Genomic DNA, 15,588 nt, shown 5'->3' with positions numbered 1-15,588 from the left:
TTTTCTTCACTTCCAACTCGCCCAGCACCCGTCGCAATCGGAACAAAATGGAAGGGAAAATAACGAGCAAATGATCTTATGATGTATTTTATTGCTTACTTCTTGATTCCTTCGATTCCTGAGAATGGACCGAAAATCTTTTCTCTTTCCCCTGTTTTTTTCCGGCCCCTTATTTCTGCATCAGACGATGGCAGCGTGCGACCCCGTGGCCGTGGACGGTGATGGACGTCAGCCCACGCTTGAAGCTGCGGCATATTACATGCTGGAAACTCTTTCACCCAGGCCGCACACGCTGGGATTATAAGTGACAACCGGAACACAATGCCGGGGCTCTGTGTCTGGTCGGCGGGAGCGAGAGCAGCGCGCTGTATAATATTGTTGTTTATGGGTGTCGCCACGCTGCGCTGGAAAAGAGTCTTAGGCACGGTGAAAAGTCCGTCACGTTGGGACAAAGCTGCCCCCCCCCGAACCGACTCCGAACTAATGGAACGAAGCATAAGGATAAGAAGTACGTATTTCGTCTCCTGTTTGTGTGTGCACCGGTGCTCAAGGGAGCAAAAGGATTTGCTTTATTCGAGCAGAAACCAGAAACATTGGCCTATGTCAAGTTTTGGTTTCGTCCTCTCCTCCATTTACAAAGTGTGAGGATAGTGAGGAGCCATTCGATATAGAAATTAATAACCACTGAAGAGAGGTAAAGGTTCGCTGTTTAGTATTATTTCCTGCTCAACCATTGTCCCACGGTCAACGAACCAATTTATGACAATATTTGTTTTACTTTACGAACCAAAGAAAATGACTTACAGAAGTGGTGCGCTTTCGTCCACTGCAAATATAGAAGAAGGTTATAAAGTTTGCAAATCTGATAAGATGACAGTAGGAACAGAAGAAAGGATAATAAAATGTAACAGTTTATGATAAGATTTTTATTTACAGAATTGGCAAGATAAAACTTCGACTTGCAGTTGCAGATAAATAAAGTGTTGCAGTTGATGATAAGATTTTTATTTACAGAATTGGCAAGATAAAACTTCGACTTGAAGGGTGACTTTCTTGCTTTCGTTTATTTGGATTATGTGTTTTTTTTTCTGGTGTTAATAATTATTCTCTTTTTATTGTGAAAACTGAATAAAACCTTCGATGCTGTTTTTTTTATTCCCTTTTCATCAACTTTTAATACCATCGCTAATTTTATGCTTTAGTTAATGCACTTGCATTGCACTTATACATTTCTAAGACATGTATATGTTTCTTATACATTTCTTAATTTTTGGTGGTAATATTCACTGTTCTTTCACTGTTTTCACAACTTCTTCCTTCTATTCAATCATTTTCTTTTTTATTTTCGCATTAAACATAGTTTGGAAATTGTTTAGGAATCGTCCTTATTTTGTGGATCTGTGGAAAAACAAGTTGCATATTGCGTTTGTTTAAAATTTAATTATAGCAAACAAAAACAGCTTGAGAAATAATAGTTTCCTCTACATTTCCACACCTTTGTAAACTCACAAAACACCAACAAACAAAAAATTGTTAAAAGCAGGTAGATTTAGCAACAAAAATCTTAAAATTACATACAGTCCAATGCAACAGCACATCCAGCTTGTTCAATTTCACAGCAATTCTCGCTTGGCTTCCGTGTGGCAATGATTCCTTTCGCCCGCTACCCATTGTAAAACACCCGCCGGTGCAGAAGAACCCGGATGGCGCAAAAGAAAGGAAATGCTCCTTGCTCCTTTTAGCTTCCGACAATTGCTCAAAACAAAAGAAGGGCCCCTCATTCCATCAGGGTAGCCCGAAAATGGGTAACGGAGAATGCATTTGCTTTCGCCTGCCATCGCTGCAGCGCACGTTCATCCGTGCCCGTGCTGGAGAAGATGACAGAAGCAAAAGCTATCCGGTACAACCGCACTGCAGGTAGCAGCGTCATAATTGCACATTTTATGCTTCTTTCCTCCGCTTGGGCGAAGGGATTTTGTGTGTGTAGAGGGATGAAAAAACTTGTGTTTCCCCTACATGGAGGGGAAATATGTTGCATCGACATCAGCTAGCAGAAGCAACATGTTTCCCCTCGTGCTGTTGAAAGGCGGCAAACAAGCCATAAAAGCTGCCCGATAGGGGAAGATGAATGTTTGGATGAACCTTTATTCAATGGTTCATTCGAAGGGGAAATCATTAGAGCACAATTCTCTCGTTTGAACGGTTGGTTTTTTAAATAAAATAAAATACTTTTAAAGAAATTATTATTCTTTACGCACTGTTTTAAGCTGTGCAACATTATGGTGAATAATTTCATTTATAATTTTTATATTAAATATTTAGTTTTGACAAATATCTCCCGAACGAATGTGTTGCATGTTATGTTCACGTTCATTGCCCAACCGTGGACGTAGCTTTCAATCTTTTATTATTAAAAGATACACACAATCTGTCTTAATTTTGTAACAATTTATTAAATTAACATAAATACACGCAATACCATTGTGGTAACCCAAAGTAAAGTGCATCTCAAAATAACTCATCTCAGGCCGGATTACGCTCTGGCGGAGCAATCCGAACCCGGGGGTGCCCTTTTGCATTGCTGGAGAGAGGAATTATGCTGAGAGCGTTGTTGTACCGCGTTCGCACAGTTAACTTCGATTACATTGCATTCCTTTCATCTGGCGGCCCCGGACAACATGTGGCTCTTCATTCATCTCCACCGCACTATCAACCCTTGTTAGAATCAACATTCAAACTCTCTCTCTTTCTCTCGCGCTCTCTCCTTCTCACGCTCGCGCGCTTGTTCCGTATTTTTCTCGCGCGTATCGTTTGCTCTGCCAGAGAAAACTTCGTCGTACCGGAACTCGCGTGCGTCCTCCCGCTAACCCTCCCCCCCTCGCGTTTGTGCCTGCAAGGACCCTTTTTGCGGTGCTGAGCCATAAGGGCTAGCCGGCCCGAAGAAAATCCTGCCGCCAGAAGGGAGCGCGGTTTTTGGTAGGTGAGCGGCCCCCGGGTGAGATAGGCAAACGGTGGGTTAGGGAAGTTTTTCCCGAATCACCCGCCCCTCGGGTTTGCGGGAAAAACACGACGAGCCCGAGTTCTATAAGGGTGGCGATTTTACACCGAGCAAAATAGGGAAAATTTAGTAACGTCGTGGCTTCGGTGGAAAACAGATCGTAAAGCGGAGCTTGTGCTTTGTGCGTCGAACACTGGCGTGTTCGTGTACGTGCGTGCGTGCGTCCGTGCGTCCCGTGCGTCCCGAGTCGTATTATCCACACGGTTGTTTGGCCCGTTGTGAGCCCTTCGGTGCGGTGTTTTGTTTGCGTGTGTACGTGCGTGTACGCGGGTGTTTGTGCGGTTGATGAAGAAAAGGTGAATTTTCGTCACATGTTTTAGCGGTGCATGTTCTGGTCGGGTGGAAGTAATTATTCGGCCACTTTTAAACCAAGGCTTACACCTGCCGATAGAAACCCGAAGTGTTGTTTATTAACTTAATCATTCGTTCGATGCAATCAGTAAACTATTAGACCCATCGTGAGGATATCAATGGACGAAAAGGAGTAGAGAAAAAATGTAAACCTCCAAGGCCTACTACTGTTCGCCTACGGCCTACTACAGCATCCCGCTTTAAATCCTTCCCATGACAACTTTAACCAGCGAGTTGCGCGAATGAAATGGAACGCTTTTTGTTGTTTCCTTCTCGTGTTCCGTTCGGGTCTGGCTTTTGTGACCGCTGTCTGGCTTTATGATCACTTAAACGACTCCTTTTTCTTATGCTTGCACAAAGCAGCGTAGTGAAGACCTCTGCTTAAAGCGACCAAGTAAACAAAACGAAAAATTTAAAAAAAATGAGAGAAAAAGAAAGAGAGAGAGAGAGAAGGAGAAAAAATCTCGCCGAAAGGGATTTCCCGAACAGTGCACAGTGAAATTACGATTTTATGGTTCTTCCCTGCCCGATTTTCCATTCGTTTTTTTTGTTTTGTTTTGTTATTATTTTGTAACACGAATGAACAGACTTTAAAATTACACTTTCCCCGGGAAAAATGGGTAAAAACTGGACCCACAGCCACGAAACGCTCACAATGAAGCGGAAAAATGGACGACGTGAAAAATAACGCGCCTTTTTTTCTGTCGCTCATCGTGTGTAACGTCCTCTTTGTAGGTTTTATCAGGCGGGCCAAAAAACAACTGGGAAAAGCGAAGGAAAATGCTCATAAATTTTCCCATCACCAACACAGGCTACCGCGTGCTGCTGTTTTTATTGTTTTGCTATTATTGTGTTTGTGTGCTTTGTTTTCGCCTTTTTCCGTATTTCGGATTTGGTTTTCCTGCGTGGGGGGAAATGGGACCGTCCGCGGGGCGGTGAGGCAACCAACCTTTCCTTCTTGTGCTTAAAGATAGCACGACCTATTTTCTTGCCGGCAAAAGGGAAATTTTGTTCCAGGACAGTTTGGCAGGCAAAAGGAGCAGTAGGCTTAGAACTGTTTCCCCTTTTTTTCGCTTTGGGTAAACCAATTTCAACCAAAGCATTTGGACGATTTGGACACCCAACACGGACAGTGAGAGAAGGACTTTCGTATATTTTCTTTCGTTCGTGAGCTAGACTGCCAAGTGATAACTTTCAAGGTTTTATATTTGTTTCTTGTTCTTGTGCTTTTGCAGGCATGCTGTACGGGGGGAAAAAAATGTTGCAGAGAGATTACTCTCCCGGAAGTGATTGCTAAAATAAAACGGGGTCCACAGTGTGATATTGAGTGAAACCGAACACCTGCCAGCCACGTGAGCGGTGAGCAATGTTGGTGTGAAGCGTGTGAATGAAGTGGTTTTCCCATTCTACTGTGAAGATAGCAGGCGAAACCGTGCCGAAATACGGCTTTAAGGTGAATTTGTGGTGAAGAAGGAATTAAAAAGTTGTGCTAGTGTTTAGGCTTCAACTATCGCCGCCCGCCCCCAAAAAAATAAAATAAAAACGTACCAAGGGCACGGTAATACGAGACGAAAACCCTTCATCTTCACTCCGGCGGAACAGGAAAGCTGTTTTGACAGGTTTTGTTTTTGAATAAGCGTCACCATAGAACAACTCATCTGCAAGCCCAAGCCGGTTCACGGATCAAAACAATCGTTCGCCTTGAAGCTGTTTTAACGTCAAAGTGAGTTCCTTGAGATGTTTTTTTCCACTGCACAATTGAAACCAAAAATCGAACTTGATCGATACATTGCTAGCACCTAGCATACTTCATATTCTACAACCCACACACACGCCCATGTACAAAGGGTTGGAAAAACTTTCTAATTATTCGAATAAATAAAACGTATTTATTTTGCACCTTCCTTCCCCGGTGGTCGTCGTTCGGCTGGCTCGTTCCGGTAGCAATGCAAACTTTGGTGCGTCTTTCCTCGAAGGTTGTGTCCGCACACCCGGCAAAACAGCCTCAAGCGAGTAGAAATCCACACCAAAGGTAGTCAATTAGTGAAGTAGTTGTTAGGTCTGAAACAGATGAGAGTTTGCACAGGCACAACAGCCGGGCCCGGATGGATTAGGATGTTTGGTGCACAAATTGGGCAACCGGACTCCTCGTGTACACACGCGCGTGGTGGGATTTGATGGAGAATTTTATGTTTGCTACGAGTTTGTTTTAGAAGAAAGGTGTAACAAATCGGGTGTAGGCGGCGAGATGGTTATGGGTTTGGTGAAGCATGGCGCTCAATATCGCTTCGTTACTTTGTGTGATGTACTGACATGGGCTTTGGATGATCGTTTGAGAGCAGTTTGCCTTTTTTTGTTCTGTTAGACATATCAGGGTGTCTATGGTAGTCCTTGCACCTAGAAGATCTTTAGGACGATGTCCAGTAGTACGAATATTTTAATCAGTAATTATAGCCTCGGCGTGAGTTTTAACTCTGGGCTATGTCATCCAATTGCAGAATTGATAGTCTCACTGCAGATATTCAAGATATTCAAGATATTCAGAATTCACATATCTCTCGATGACTGTTTATTAGATTGGTACCATTTGACTGATCTCAAGCTATCAACATTGAATTTTCCGCTGCTTTCGTTTCTACATGATGTGATCTACACACCTGAAGATATTAGCAGGACAGATGTAGCTGATATATCTCTATAGATCTTCTCATTTAATTGATCTTTTCTGTAAATCAACAAAAATCTCTCCTCCTTCATTAAGCCATATTGCTACATGCCCTACAGTATTGTTCAATTTCAATTATTTCAATCCCAAAAAACCATTCTTAAACACACAACTCGCTGACTTTCACTCGGTTGTCCTTGGTGTGAAGATAACTTTAAAGCAAATTTTAATTACGAGCTTTGATCATAAAATCAACACTTTTCCAACCAAGAAACCTGTCGGGATTTTCCTCACCTTCCCATCCCTGTCCCCTCCCCCGGAATCGGTTGGTTTGGTGGAATCACGTCTTGGAGGCCAATTCTCGGGCCACAGCTGTAGGGAAAGGGCGTAGGGTAGAGAACTTATTAAATTCCACCGTTTGCATCGCAGCAACTTAGAATCCCATGCCGCCAGACGAAGCAAACCGGTTCCACTGATACCGATCGGGTTTTGGGGATGTTGCTGTTCTTGGTTGGTTGGTTGGTTCATTTGAACATGCCGCCCATATGAGCAGTGTCTCCGCTTCTACCGTCTTCATTCTGTGTGTGTGTTTCGTTTTGTTTTCCTTTTTTTTTTGTGTGTGTCTGTGGAAGTTATGTTGTTTGGAATTTATTTACGAGTAGACCTTTATTTCTGTTTATACAAAACACGGTACCGAGCGTTTCCATCACAAACCCACGATCCTTATATTTATCTTGCCGCGCGTACGCGTACACACAACACTTTGCCACGGCCGAGAGTGTTATGATGGCATTTATGTTTCGTTTCCTTCGGGGTGTTTTACAGTACTTTGTTGTGCTTTTTTGTTTAATGTTTTCTACTGCTCTCCCGGTGAACCCAAGCATCAACCTCTTTCCCCCCGGTGTTATGGAGGAGGTTCACCTTTTGCCACCCGCGCTCGAGTTTTGGGTGGAGAGTTCGTCGAAAGGTAAAAGTTTCACTTTCATGAACCGAAACCGAATCGAACGGGTGTTGGGAAAAAGGATTGGTGTGAGCATCCAGGGGTGCGAAGGGATGCTCAAGAAAGTGGCAACTTCCTCTCGTTTCCTTCTTTTATTTATCATTTTTAATTACTTCAAGTTTTGCTCCTCCACCACCACCACCCGGGCGGGCACCACTATCCCAGCACTTACACCGAGCAGTTGGCCGTTTCACAGAGCAAAGTTTCACGTGCCAAAGAAATGAAGCTTTTGCCTGATGATGCCTTATGCCTTTGTTTCACGCCAAAGGAAAAGGCAAAAGAAAGGTGGAATGTTTTTACATTCTCTTAACGGCGGGTTTTTGTCCACGCCGGGAAGTTGCGTCATTTTCAGCTATTTAGCACTCGGGGCCGCCCCGAAGAAGAACTCGGCGCAGAACTCCCGCAAGAAGGGAAAAGTTGTTGGAGCCTCGTTGTGCACAATAAAAATTCCATCCACGGGGCTGGTGTGTCCCTTTCGATGGTCGTTAGTGTGCGAACGAAAACCCCGGGCACACGCTCCAAGTGTCCAGCAAGGGATGGTCCAGCAACTTTGTGGCAGCATCAGCAAAAAAAAAAACACACAAATAGTGCAGCTAAAGGTAAAGCAAAGAATACAGTAAGTAGGTGCAGTAAAGAAGATAGAGAAAATAGTAGAGAACAAAAAAAAAGAAGGCCACGGGCTCGGAATGTAATATTAGTTAGTGATCGGGTTCGAAATCAGCTTTCCCGCCAACTCTTGTCCCTTACAAAAAGAGGTTAAAAAAGATGAAATAAAACTTAACCTCCGGTAGGGAAATGGGCGAAGATATCATCCATCTTTTCCTTCTTGCTTCAGGGAAAACTTTTCCTTTCTACCCGAGCAGCCCGGGGAGGTGGAAACGGCGCCGAGTATTTTTTTTTTCTTGCAGGATGTTTTTTTCTCCCCCCACTCAATGTCTCGAATGCATTCCTCGAGACGGGCGAGATCTTTTATCGATCGAGAGTCCTGTCCCTGGGAAAACATTCCTTACGGTGGTCCAGAGTCGGTAAAGGTGCATTCGGTGCAGTGAGCAATGTCCGGCACGCAAAAATCCCAAGGTGATTCCGCAGATCCTGGGAATTCTGAAGATCTTGGACATTAGGTTTTGTGCATCATTTTTTATCTTTCGTCAGTCGTCATTCGATGAACCATACTTGAAGCTAAAAAAAAGACACATGAGTCATATTAAAAGGTGTTGCAAATATGTTTGGTTCACGTGCTTCAAACACTCACCAGATCTTTGTCTTCTCCGTTACTTAGTCATCCCGAACCGTGCTGCTCGGTTGTTTTATCTTTTCCTCTATCGGTTCCATTCGAACAATGGTAATCTCATCGCCACCTTAAGACCAACCGATAGCCGATAGGAGGCCAAAAATAAAGAAAAAGAGCATGTTGTTTCTGCCGGCTCCTAAAAATCACGGGCGCGATTTGATAGCGCGGCAATGACATGACGCACCCTGTAGAGGAGGAGGTGTTGAGTTTGGTTGATAACGCGAAACGCGTTAACAGGTGATCGATGCATGAAGCGGTTAGTAGGCGAGAAGAATATGGCTAACGTGCACGGTTCCCGGTGGCCAACCCTTGTAGCCCTGGTGGCGTTGGCGGTTTTGGGTGGTGACGTTGCGTGTGAGACATTTCAGTTCCCGGAATTTGTAAGTTAATAGTGTGCGGATCTTATCGAACGTCATTAAATGATGTAATTCTACTGGGATATTCTTGGAAATATTGTCCAAAAGACCAGACTGTTAATTGGGCCGCAAGGCTTATCACACCGTTTGCTCATTGTTCCTCCCTTCGTCCCATCGTCAAGGTTGCAATTGAAGGTGGTGATAATGGTGCGGCTTGCGGAGGTTGGATCATCGATAAGATGCTCCGACCCCAGGTGCTCACAACGGACGCCTGCGTACAGCGAGGTCATCGCAGTTTGCGACAAATTCTGATACGCTATGGCAGTTCTGAGGTGACGGGACGTACTTCCAGCCTTGCTGTCGATCGCCTGCTGACACACCGGGCAGATCGTGATCGTGAGCTAGTTGTGCTCAGTACGTTCGGTAGACTACGTAGAAACCCCACATCAGCTGCTCCACCTGAGCAGACGCAACGACACAATGGCACATCCTTACTTTGCTGGCACCGAGCGGACCCTGGAGGAACGCTGCACAAAGCGTTACTTCTGGTGGATCCCGGACAGCACCGTTCTGTGAATGAATTGATCAACGCGTTATACTGCAGCAGTCTCAACGTGTACCACCTGGAAGGAGCGATGGTGTTGGAAAACCTAACCCCACACGCCATGCTGACTCTGCAACCGGATGCGCTATCCAGCTGCGGCACCTCGGTTACCATGCTGGAATTACGCAATATTACAAGCCCGAGAAGTGTGGCGAAAATGATTGATTCCCCGCTGGTAGAGCCCGCTCCCGATGCTAGTAGTTTCACCTTTACGGAACCGAACTCCGCCTTCGGATACATCGTGTACGTTATCTTTATGGGCTACTGCATACTGTACACCTTGCTGTACTTTATCTTTGGCATAATGCGAGCCCACCCAAGCACCGATCTGTGAGCGAATAAATTGCGTGTGAAAACAGTTTCGGGTGTCACTGATGTAGTACGTTTATTGGACTTCTTGCTGATGACACACCGCATGATACTGATATGGTTGGGGATTTAGTTGAGGAATAGGGCGGATACGATCGCGACCATGACGGTCGCTAGGGAAAGGGTGATGGTGCTGGCGTCACCACCTCCACCTCCACCTCCTCCCACACCCGGCAACGGAGTAGGACCGGCGACCGGTATGTCCGTGCGCACGAACTGCTGCTGTATCCAGTTGTGATAGTATCGGACCTGGGTGTGCACCGTGTACGTGACGTTCGTGCCACAGCCGAACCCGAACGAGATCACACCGGTGAGCAGATCGTTACAGTACAGACCACCGCCACGGTTCGCCGCACAGATGCCGTGCGTATTGACCGTCAGCTCCGTGCAGGCCATCGAATCTCGCAGCATGCCCTGGTGCTGGGCGGTGCAGGTAGCGCGAGACCCGTACGCAACATTCAGCACCTGGAGTGGGACAGTCTGCGCCGTGGGCAACCAATTCCAGCCAAGCACCTGGCAGATGTCCGCATCGCGCACGATCCGGTGGTTCAGCTCGGCCGGTGCCATGTTCGGATTGGCCAGCTGCGGAAACACGATGTTGTTCGTCAGCCGCATCACGGCAATGTCATTCTCGAACGTCCACGGGTTGTACTGCGGATGGGGGAAGATCCGGTTGACGGCCAGCGCCGGTGCATTCTGGTCCACCGTCAGTACGCCGGCCCGCACCGTCACTTGGTTGGCGGCGATCAGGTTGTTGTTCGCGTCCAGCACACAACCGGCCGCGGTGAGTATGTGGTTCTGGTTCAGGATCGACCCACCGCAGAACGTGGTCGTGCCGATCTGTACGGCGACCTGGGCCGGGTACGCTCCGGCTGCTGCTGGTCCACCACCAACCAGGAAGGGAGTCACCTCATGCGGGCCGTAATCCTTCGCGGGGAAGTCGTGGGCAGCTTCATTGACCGTATTCTCCTGCACTCGCATCAGCTCAGGCTGGTCACGTTCGACCACGGATTGGCCATTGCCGAACAGCGCCAAACAACCGAGCAAAATGCTAATTACACGCACTTTTCTATCCATTTGTGTGTCTGCACAGGGCAACCTAACGCTGCGTTGTAGTACACCACCGACACCGGTGGAGCGTTAAAACATAACTAACTGCGCCACAGTCGTGCGACTTCTTTACACTTTGGATAAACTCGATATCTCGTCAGTATCTCGATCGATCGCCAGAGGATTTTGGTGGGATTAACTATCCACCACTGACCGTGCGGAAGGATGATAAGCAGAGGTTCAATAAATGCGTCCACTGCTGTATGTATCAGCTAACGTCGATTTAGTGAGAATTTCGATAAGTATCGTCTGTGCGCGCCTGTCGTAAAGACATCATGTTGCATTTATCTCTTGCGCGCATTTAACACATACACCGTAAGTTTTTTTTTGCTCGGACCCAAACTGCTCCCGAGGTGTGATAATGTGAAGAAGTTATAGTTTGTTTGACACGGGACTCCAACAGCAAAAACTAAGTAGGCTACCATAAAGTAGGCCACCGTGCCACATGTTGACAGGATGCCAAAAATGTTTAAATCGTCTAGCTTTAGTGGAGTTGCAACAAGAAACAACGAACTCACTAACACAAACACAGTGGAGATGTGTGCGAAATCGGGATCATTAATTTCCGTATGGTTGGACGAAGTCTGCGTCTCACACAGAGCCTGCTAAGCATAATTTATCCCGTGCTCTCTTCGCTGCAAGCGGCAGGAAACAAAGCGTTCGCTTCATCGGCTGCGGTTTGGGCGGCAGCTTGAAAGACGGTCGGCAACATTTCGGCTGCAATTCCGGATTGTGCAATTTGGTTGGCCATTTTCGGTGGTTGTGGTTTTTGACCTGGTACGGTAGAGCAGCTATCCGTCTGTCTGGAGCGCTGAGATGCACCTCAGCGTGATCGTAGTAGGCGGCGTTGTGTTTGTCTCGGACAGAATGTGAGAAGGTGAGAACACAATGCTGTGACTAGTGAGAGCTTAAAGATGAAGCAAATAATTGATAGAATTGCTGGAGAATGGCACTGAAAGTCGTAGATCATTTGCGCTCCCGTGGTAAGGAGTAATCAGACATTTATCCTTGAATATATTTCAAAACTTGGTAAAAGTTGAACTAATGGTCGGACATAAAATTGGAACACTCAGACCACTCAAACCAATGGCTTGTCTTCAAGGCAGGGAGGAAGATACGTGTTGCTGCCCACTTGCTTCAAATTATTTCAAACTTTTCCAATCCCTTTCCAATAATCTCGCCGTGCCAATGTGCGCTCCTTTTCGGACTTTTCGGAGCGCTGGGCTATCTAAGGCTAACCTTTATTTATGACACGGCGCGGTTAACCGAGAGCGTTCATTTCGTAGCCTGCAGCACGTTCCCACTTGGCCGTTCCAAGCTTAAGAACTTTGCGAAAAGGCACAGTGCTCGTCCTTTTTCCCTGATGGGGGTTAAGCGGGTCACATATGGTGCACATGGCGGGGCTCTAATATGGCCACTGTCAGAAGCAATTGGGCATGTACGCGTCGTCACAGATGGAAATTGGAAACTACGGGCCAGTAAGCGGAGACCCAGGCCGCCCCGGTCTGAAGACGTAATTTTGTAATTTGAAATGACACTTTAATGGGCAGGAGTTGCTGTGCTGAAGTTCAAGTACTCGTCTAATGGTCCGGTTTGCGTAAATACTAAGTAATGCTGGGTGGAAAAAGGGTCACCGTGAAGCGCAAAAAAGCGGCGGCGTTTGGTTTTCCTTTGCCTTCACGAAGGAGAGGGAACCGAACGATCGGGGACTAAACCATGCTGCTACCTGCTATGTCAACCCCTTTTTGCGGTGGCGCTTATTCTGAGCAATGTGGGCGATGATATCCACTTTCGCAGTGTGCGTGTATCTGTGGTGGAGATTCCTGGTAAGAGCGTAAGCCGGTGCGCTCTAGGAATGTTGGCCCGGTTATTGCATGCCGAAGATACCGTTCGCCGTGTTTAGGAATTAATGCGGACCATGTCCCTCGTGGTGTACCTTTTGGAAATCGCCGGCTCTCTTGCCCCCTCTCCCAATACCAGACAAGGTTGATTGGATAATAAATTTCTGGCATTTTCCAAAACACTCCACGCCACGCCAGGCCACGCAGCCCAGGTCCATTAATGACTCAACACTGTCATAAATTTGGGCATATTTCTTACCGGACTGTTTGGAATTTTCGAACGTATTAGGCAGAGAGTTCGTTTTCGGTTGCTGCTTTTGGGGAACTTTTGCTATTCGCGTAACGCACCGGAGAGCTTAGGGATGTCAGGTATATCGCAGGTTTATTAGGGTGAAATTAACCTTATAAGCTTTCTCCTTCTGGCCACTGCGGCCTGCGAATCTCGAAGAATACACACTCGAAGAAAATGAACGTAAACAATACTGATTTTTCTAGTCCTAATTCAACACTCAGAAAAAGCGCAGTGGTGATGCTGCTGGGTTGAATACTCGGAATTCGCTAGAATTGGGAAAGATTCCCTTAATTAACGAGAATGCAAAATATTTCTCAGCTCCATCTCGGACACATCTGTCCTGGTGCCGTGTGCCGCTTTTGCTGATCGGTCGTGACCCCCAGCCGTGCGGAGACGGAACCATCGGAACAAGCTGTGACAGATTTAGGTGGAATGATTACCGAAAAACCCGCCGAACAACCGCCTAAAGGTCTAGCGCTGATCTCTTATCGGTTATGATTGTGCACCCTGGACGGAGGCCGGTGCGGTTATTCGAATCGTAATCGTGGGCTGACGACCTTTTGCCCACAAATTAATATGATATGTTTTAATTAAATGTAAAGAAACGTTCCACCGTGGGCAGCAGACTGTTGATTAGTGTAAACATTGGAATTTATCGCTCTATTCCCGCATGCCGGTTCGGTTCGGTTCGGTTATCGGGCGAATAGCTTAACCGATAGCGAGGCCCCGGAGAGAAGAAGGTTGTCCAAATCTTGTAAGAGAGATCGCCTCCGGGGGAACGGAGAGTCACCAAAACCTAAGGCAGCCACAAGGGTGGCTCTAATAAATAAACTATTTTAATGGTAGCAGCAGTACCGTGCACAAACGGAGCGTGGAAACGTATGCAACTTATCAAACCCCCCACCGATGGGATGATGGGATTATAAATTCACCGATTAAAAAAGGCAAAACAAATACCCCACGACGGCGATGACGGGATGCTATAAATTTGGATCATATCTGCGGTCTCGAAAGTCGGCTTCAATTTTAGTTGCATAAATCGGTAGCTAATATCGAGACAGCACGCGGATGAAACGCATCATAAAGCAAACCATTTAATTTGCCTTCTCCGCCATTTTGGGGTCCAGTTTTGTCCGTGTGATTCGTGTGTCGAAAGGCGATCGATCAAACAACATGAAGAATTCGGGATAGAAGAGAGCGAACAAAATTGGGTTTCAAAAATTTCAAAACTAACTAGAATTAGTTTATCCGAAAAACTGTAAAAAATAAATGCAATCTGCCATGGCCTACTGTTGGCGCTTTTTTGGGAAAATGGCAGACGCGCTGACAGCTGTGGATTAGAGATCTCTCCTTTTCCCTGTGCTCCATTTTGCACACATTCGGGGAAAAATGTCCCCGGCTGGTGATCGGGATTCGGTGCCATCAGCGAGATGATGCGGACATTTATGAATAATAATGCTCGCACACCTGGACGAGCGATGAGCGACCCCAATGACGGCCAACCGTGTGCGCACCTGTGTGTAGAAGTCCAGGCTTTTTTTATTTATATTTATGCGAACGTCCTTTTATCGTCGGAACGGGATCGCCATCCAGCCGACAGATCGTGGAACCGTCATGTTTTAGAAGAGACCGACCCACAGTATTTTTTCTTCCAGCTGCTGTGTTCTGATTTTTTCTTCCAGCGAACCCTGCATTGGTACACAATGTTAGATAGCGAAGGAAAATAAATAAAATTGTCCCCAAAAATCGAATCGACCGAAGGGAACCGCGCTCATCGCAAATTCTGGGACACATGTGTGGGAGGTTGAACTGGCCGTAACTGCAGATGAAGCGTTGCATTTTTCATGCATTCTGACACCTTTCATGCCACGACAAGTAGCGGCCAGGTTGCACGTTTTTGTGTTCACACCACCCGACGTATGATGGCCTGGTCTAACTCTCGCCTGTCCTCCTCGGGGTGCTATATGGCAGAAGGCAGAAAGCAGCACTATCGGTAATAACTTTAGACACCGAAAAAGGAAACGGCAAAAGTAAAACCAAATCGTGCACCCAACTAATCATCCCTGCGAGAGGCACTCGTGCCATTCGGACACGGACGGAAAAAACGGAACACCCACAAAGGGGGAAACTTTGTTCCGCGACGGGGGCCCACAAGTGAACTTTTGCAGGGGTTTTAATTGAAATTCATATCTCATATGTTCATTACGTGGCCCCCGTTGGCAATTTCATTTCACCGCCGTTGTTGGGACACGCGCGAAAGTAGAGTTAACCAGTAGTGCGGTAGTGCGCGGGAGAAGATGCAAAAAAAACAACGGAGAAGGTCACATGTCCAATATGTACAGCATAATTACGATTCGTCACCTTTCTTTTTTTTTCGCTGGCCACTGTAAAATCTGCGAAAGTAATTCCTCTGACGACCAGGAGGGAGCGTACGCGGATACAACGTTCTATTTCAGCGCGTTTGCTCGCATGCTAGAGCTGCAGCTGTAATAGACCGCGAATGTGTCCACGATGTGTGCCACATTGTATCTTGTTTCTATTTTCCACCCCCGCCGTTTCCAAGTTGGGGTTGCTTTTATGATTGTTTTTCGCTCTTTCCCCAGCCACTAAAGCCCGCCAGGACACGCCAGCATTGCTGCACCGGTAGCATA

General features: G+C 46.5%; 3 protein-coding genes across 4 annotated transcripts in view; 2 read left to right on the top strand and 1 right to left on the bottom strand.

The window, feature by feature from the left end:
- Window positions 1-15,588, top strand: part of LOC128298853 (MOXD1 homolog 2-like) — a 154,643-nt gene that overhangs the window by 40,113 nt on the left and 98,942 nt on the right. Inside the window, exon 1 of one of the 2 annotated variants that reach the window (XM_053034651.1) lies at window positions 4,760-5,132. The exons of the other annotated variant lie outside the window; for it this stretch is intronic. The gene's annotated coding sequence lies outside the window, so the exon portion shown is untranslated. Of the gene's footprint in view, window positions 1-4,759; window positions 5,133-15,588 lie in introns of those variants that run through there. 2 annotated transcript variants of the gene reach the window in all.
- Window positions 8,614-9,659, top strand: LOC128298855 (uncharacterized). The gene is made up of 2 exons (XM_053034653.1): window positions 8,614-8,745; window positions 8,904-9,659. Exons 1-2 carry the CDS (start codon window positions 8,614-8,616, stop codon window positions 9,657-9,659), a joined length of 888 nt encoding a protein of 295 aa, XP_052890613.1.
- Window positions 9,764-10,771, bottom strand: LOC128298854 (trypsin-like). The gene has a single exon (XM_053034652.1). It carries the CDS (start codon window positions 10,769-10,771, stop codon window positions 9,764-9,766), a length of 1,008 nt encoding a protein of 335 aa, XP_052890612.1.

This window comes from Anopheles moucheti, chromosome 2 (assembly GCF_943734755.1).
Source record: "Anopheles moucheti chromosome 2, idAnoMoucSN_F20_07, whole genome shotgun sequence".
In the NCBI taxonomy this organism is placed as follows: Eukaryota; Metazoa; Arthropoda; class Insecta; order Diptera; family Culicidae; genus Anopheles; species Anopheles moucheti.
This window is presented reverse-complemented; position numbering and strand designations above follow the sequence as displayed.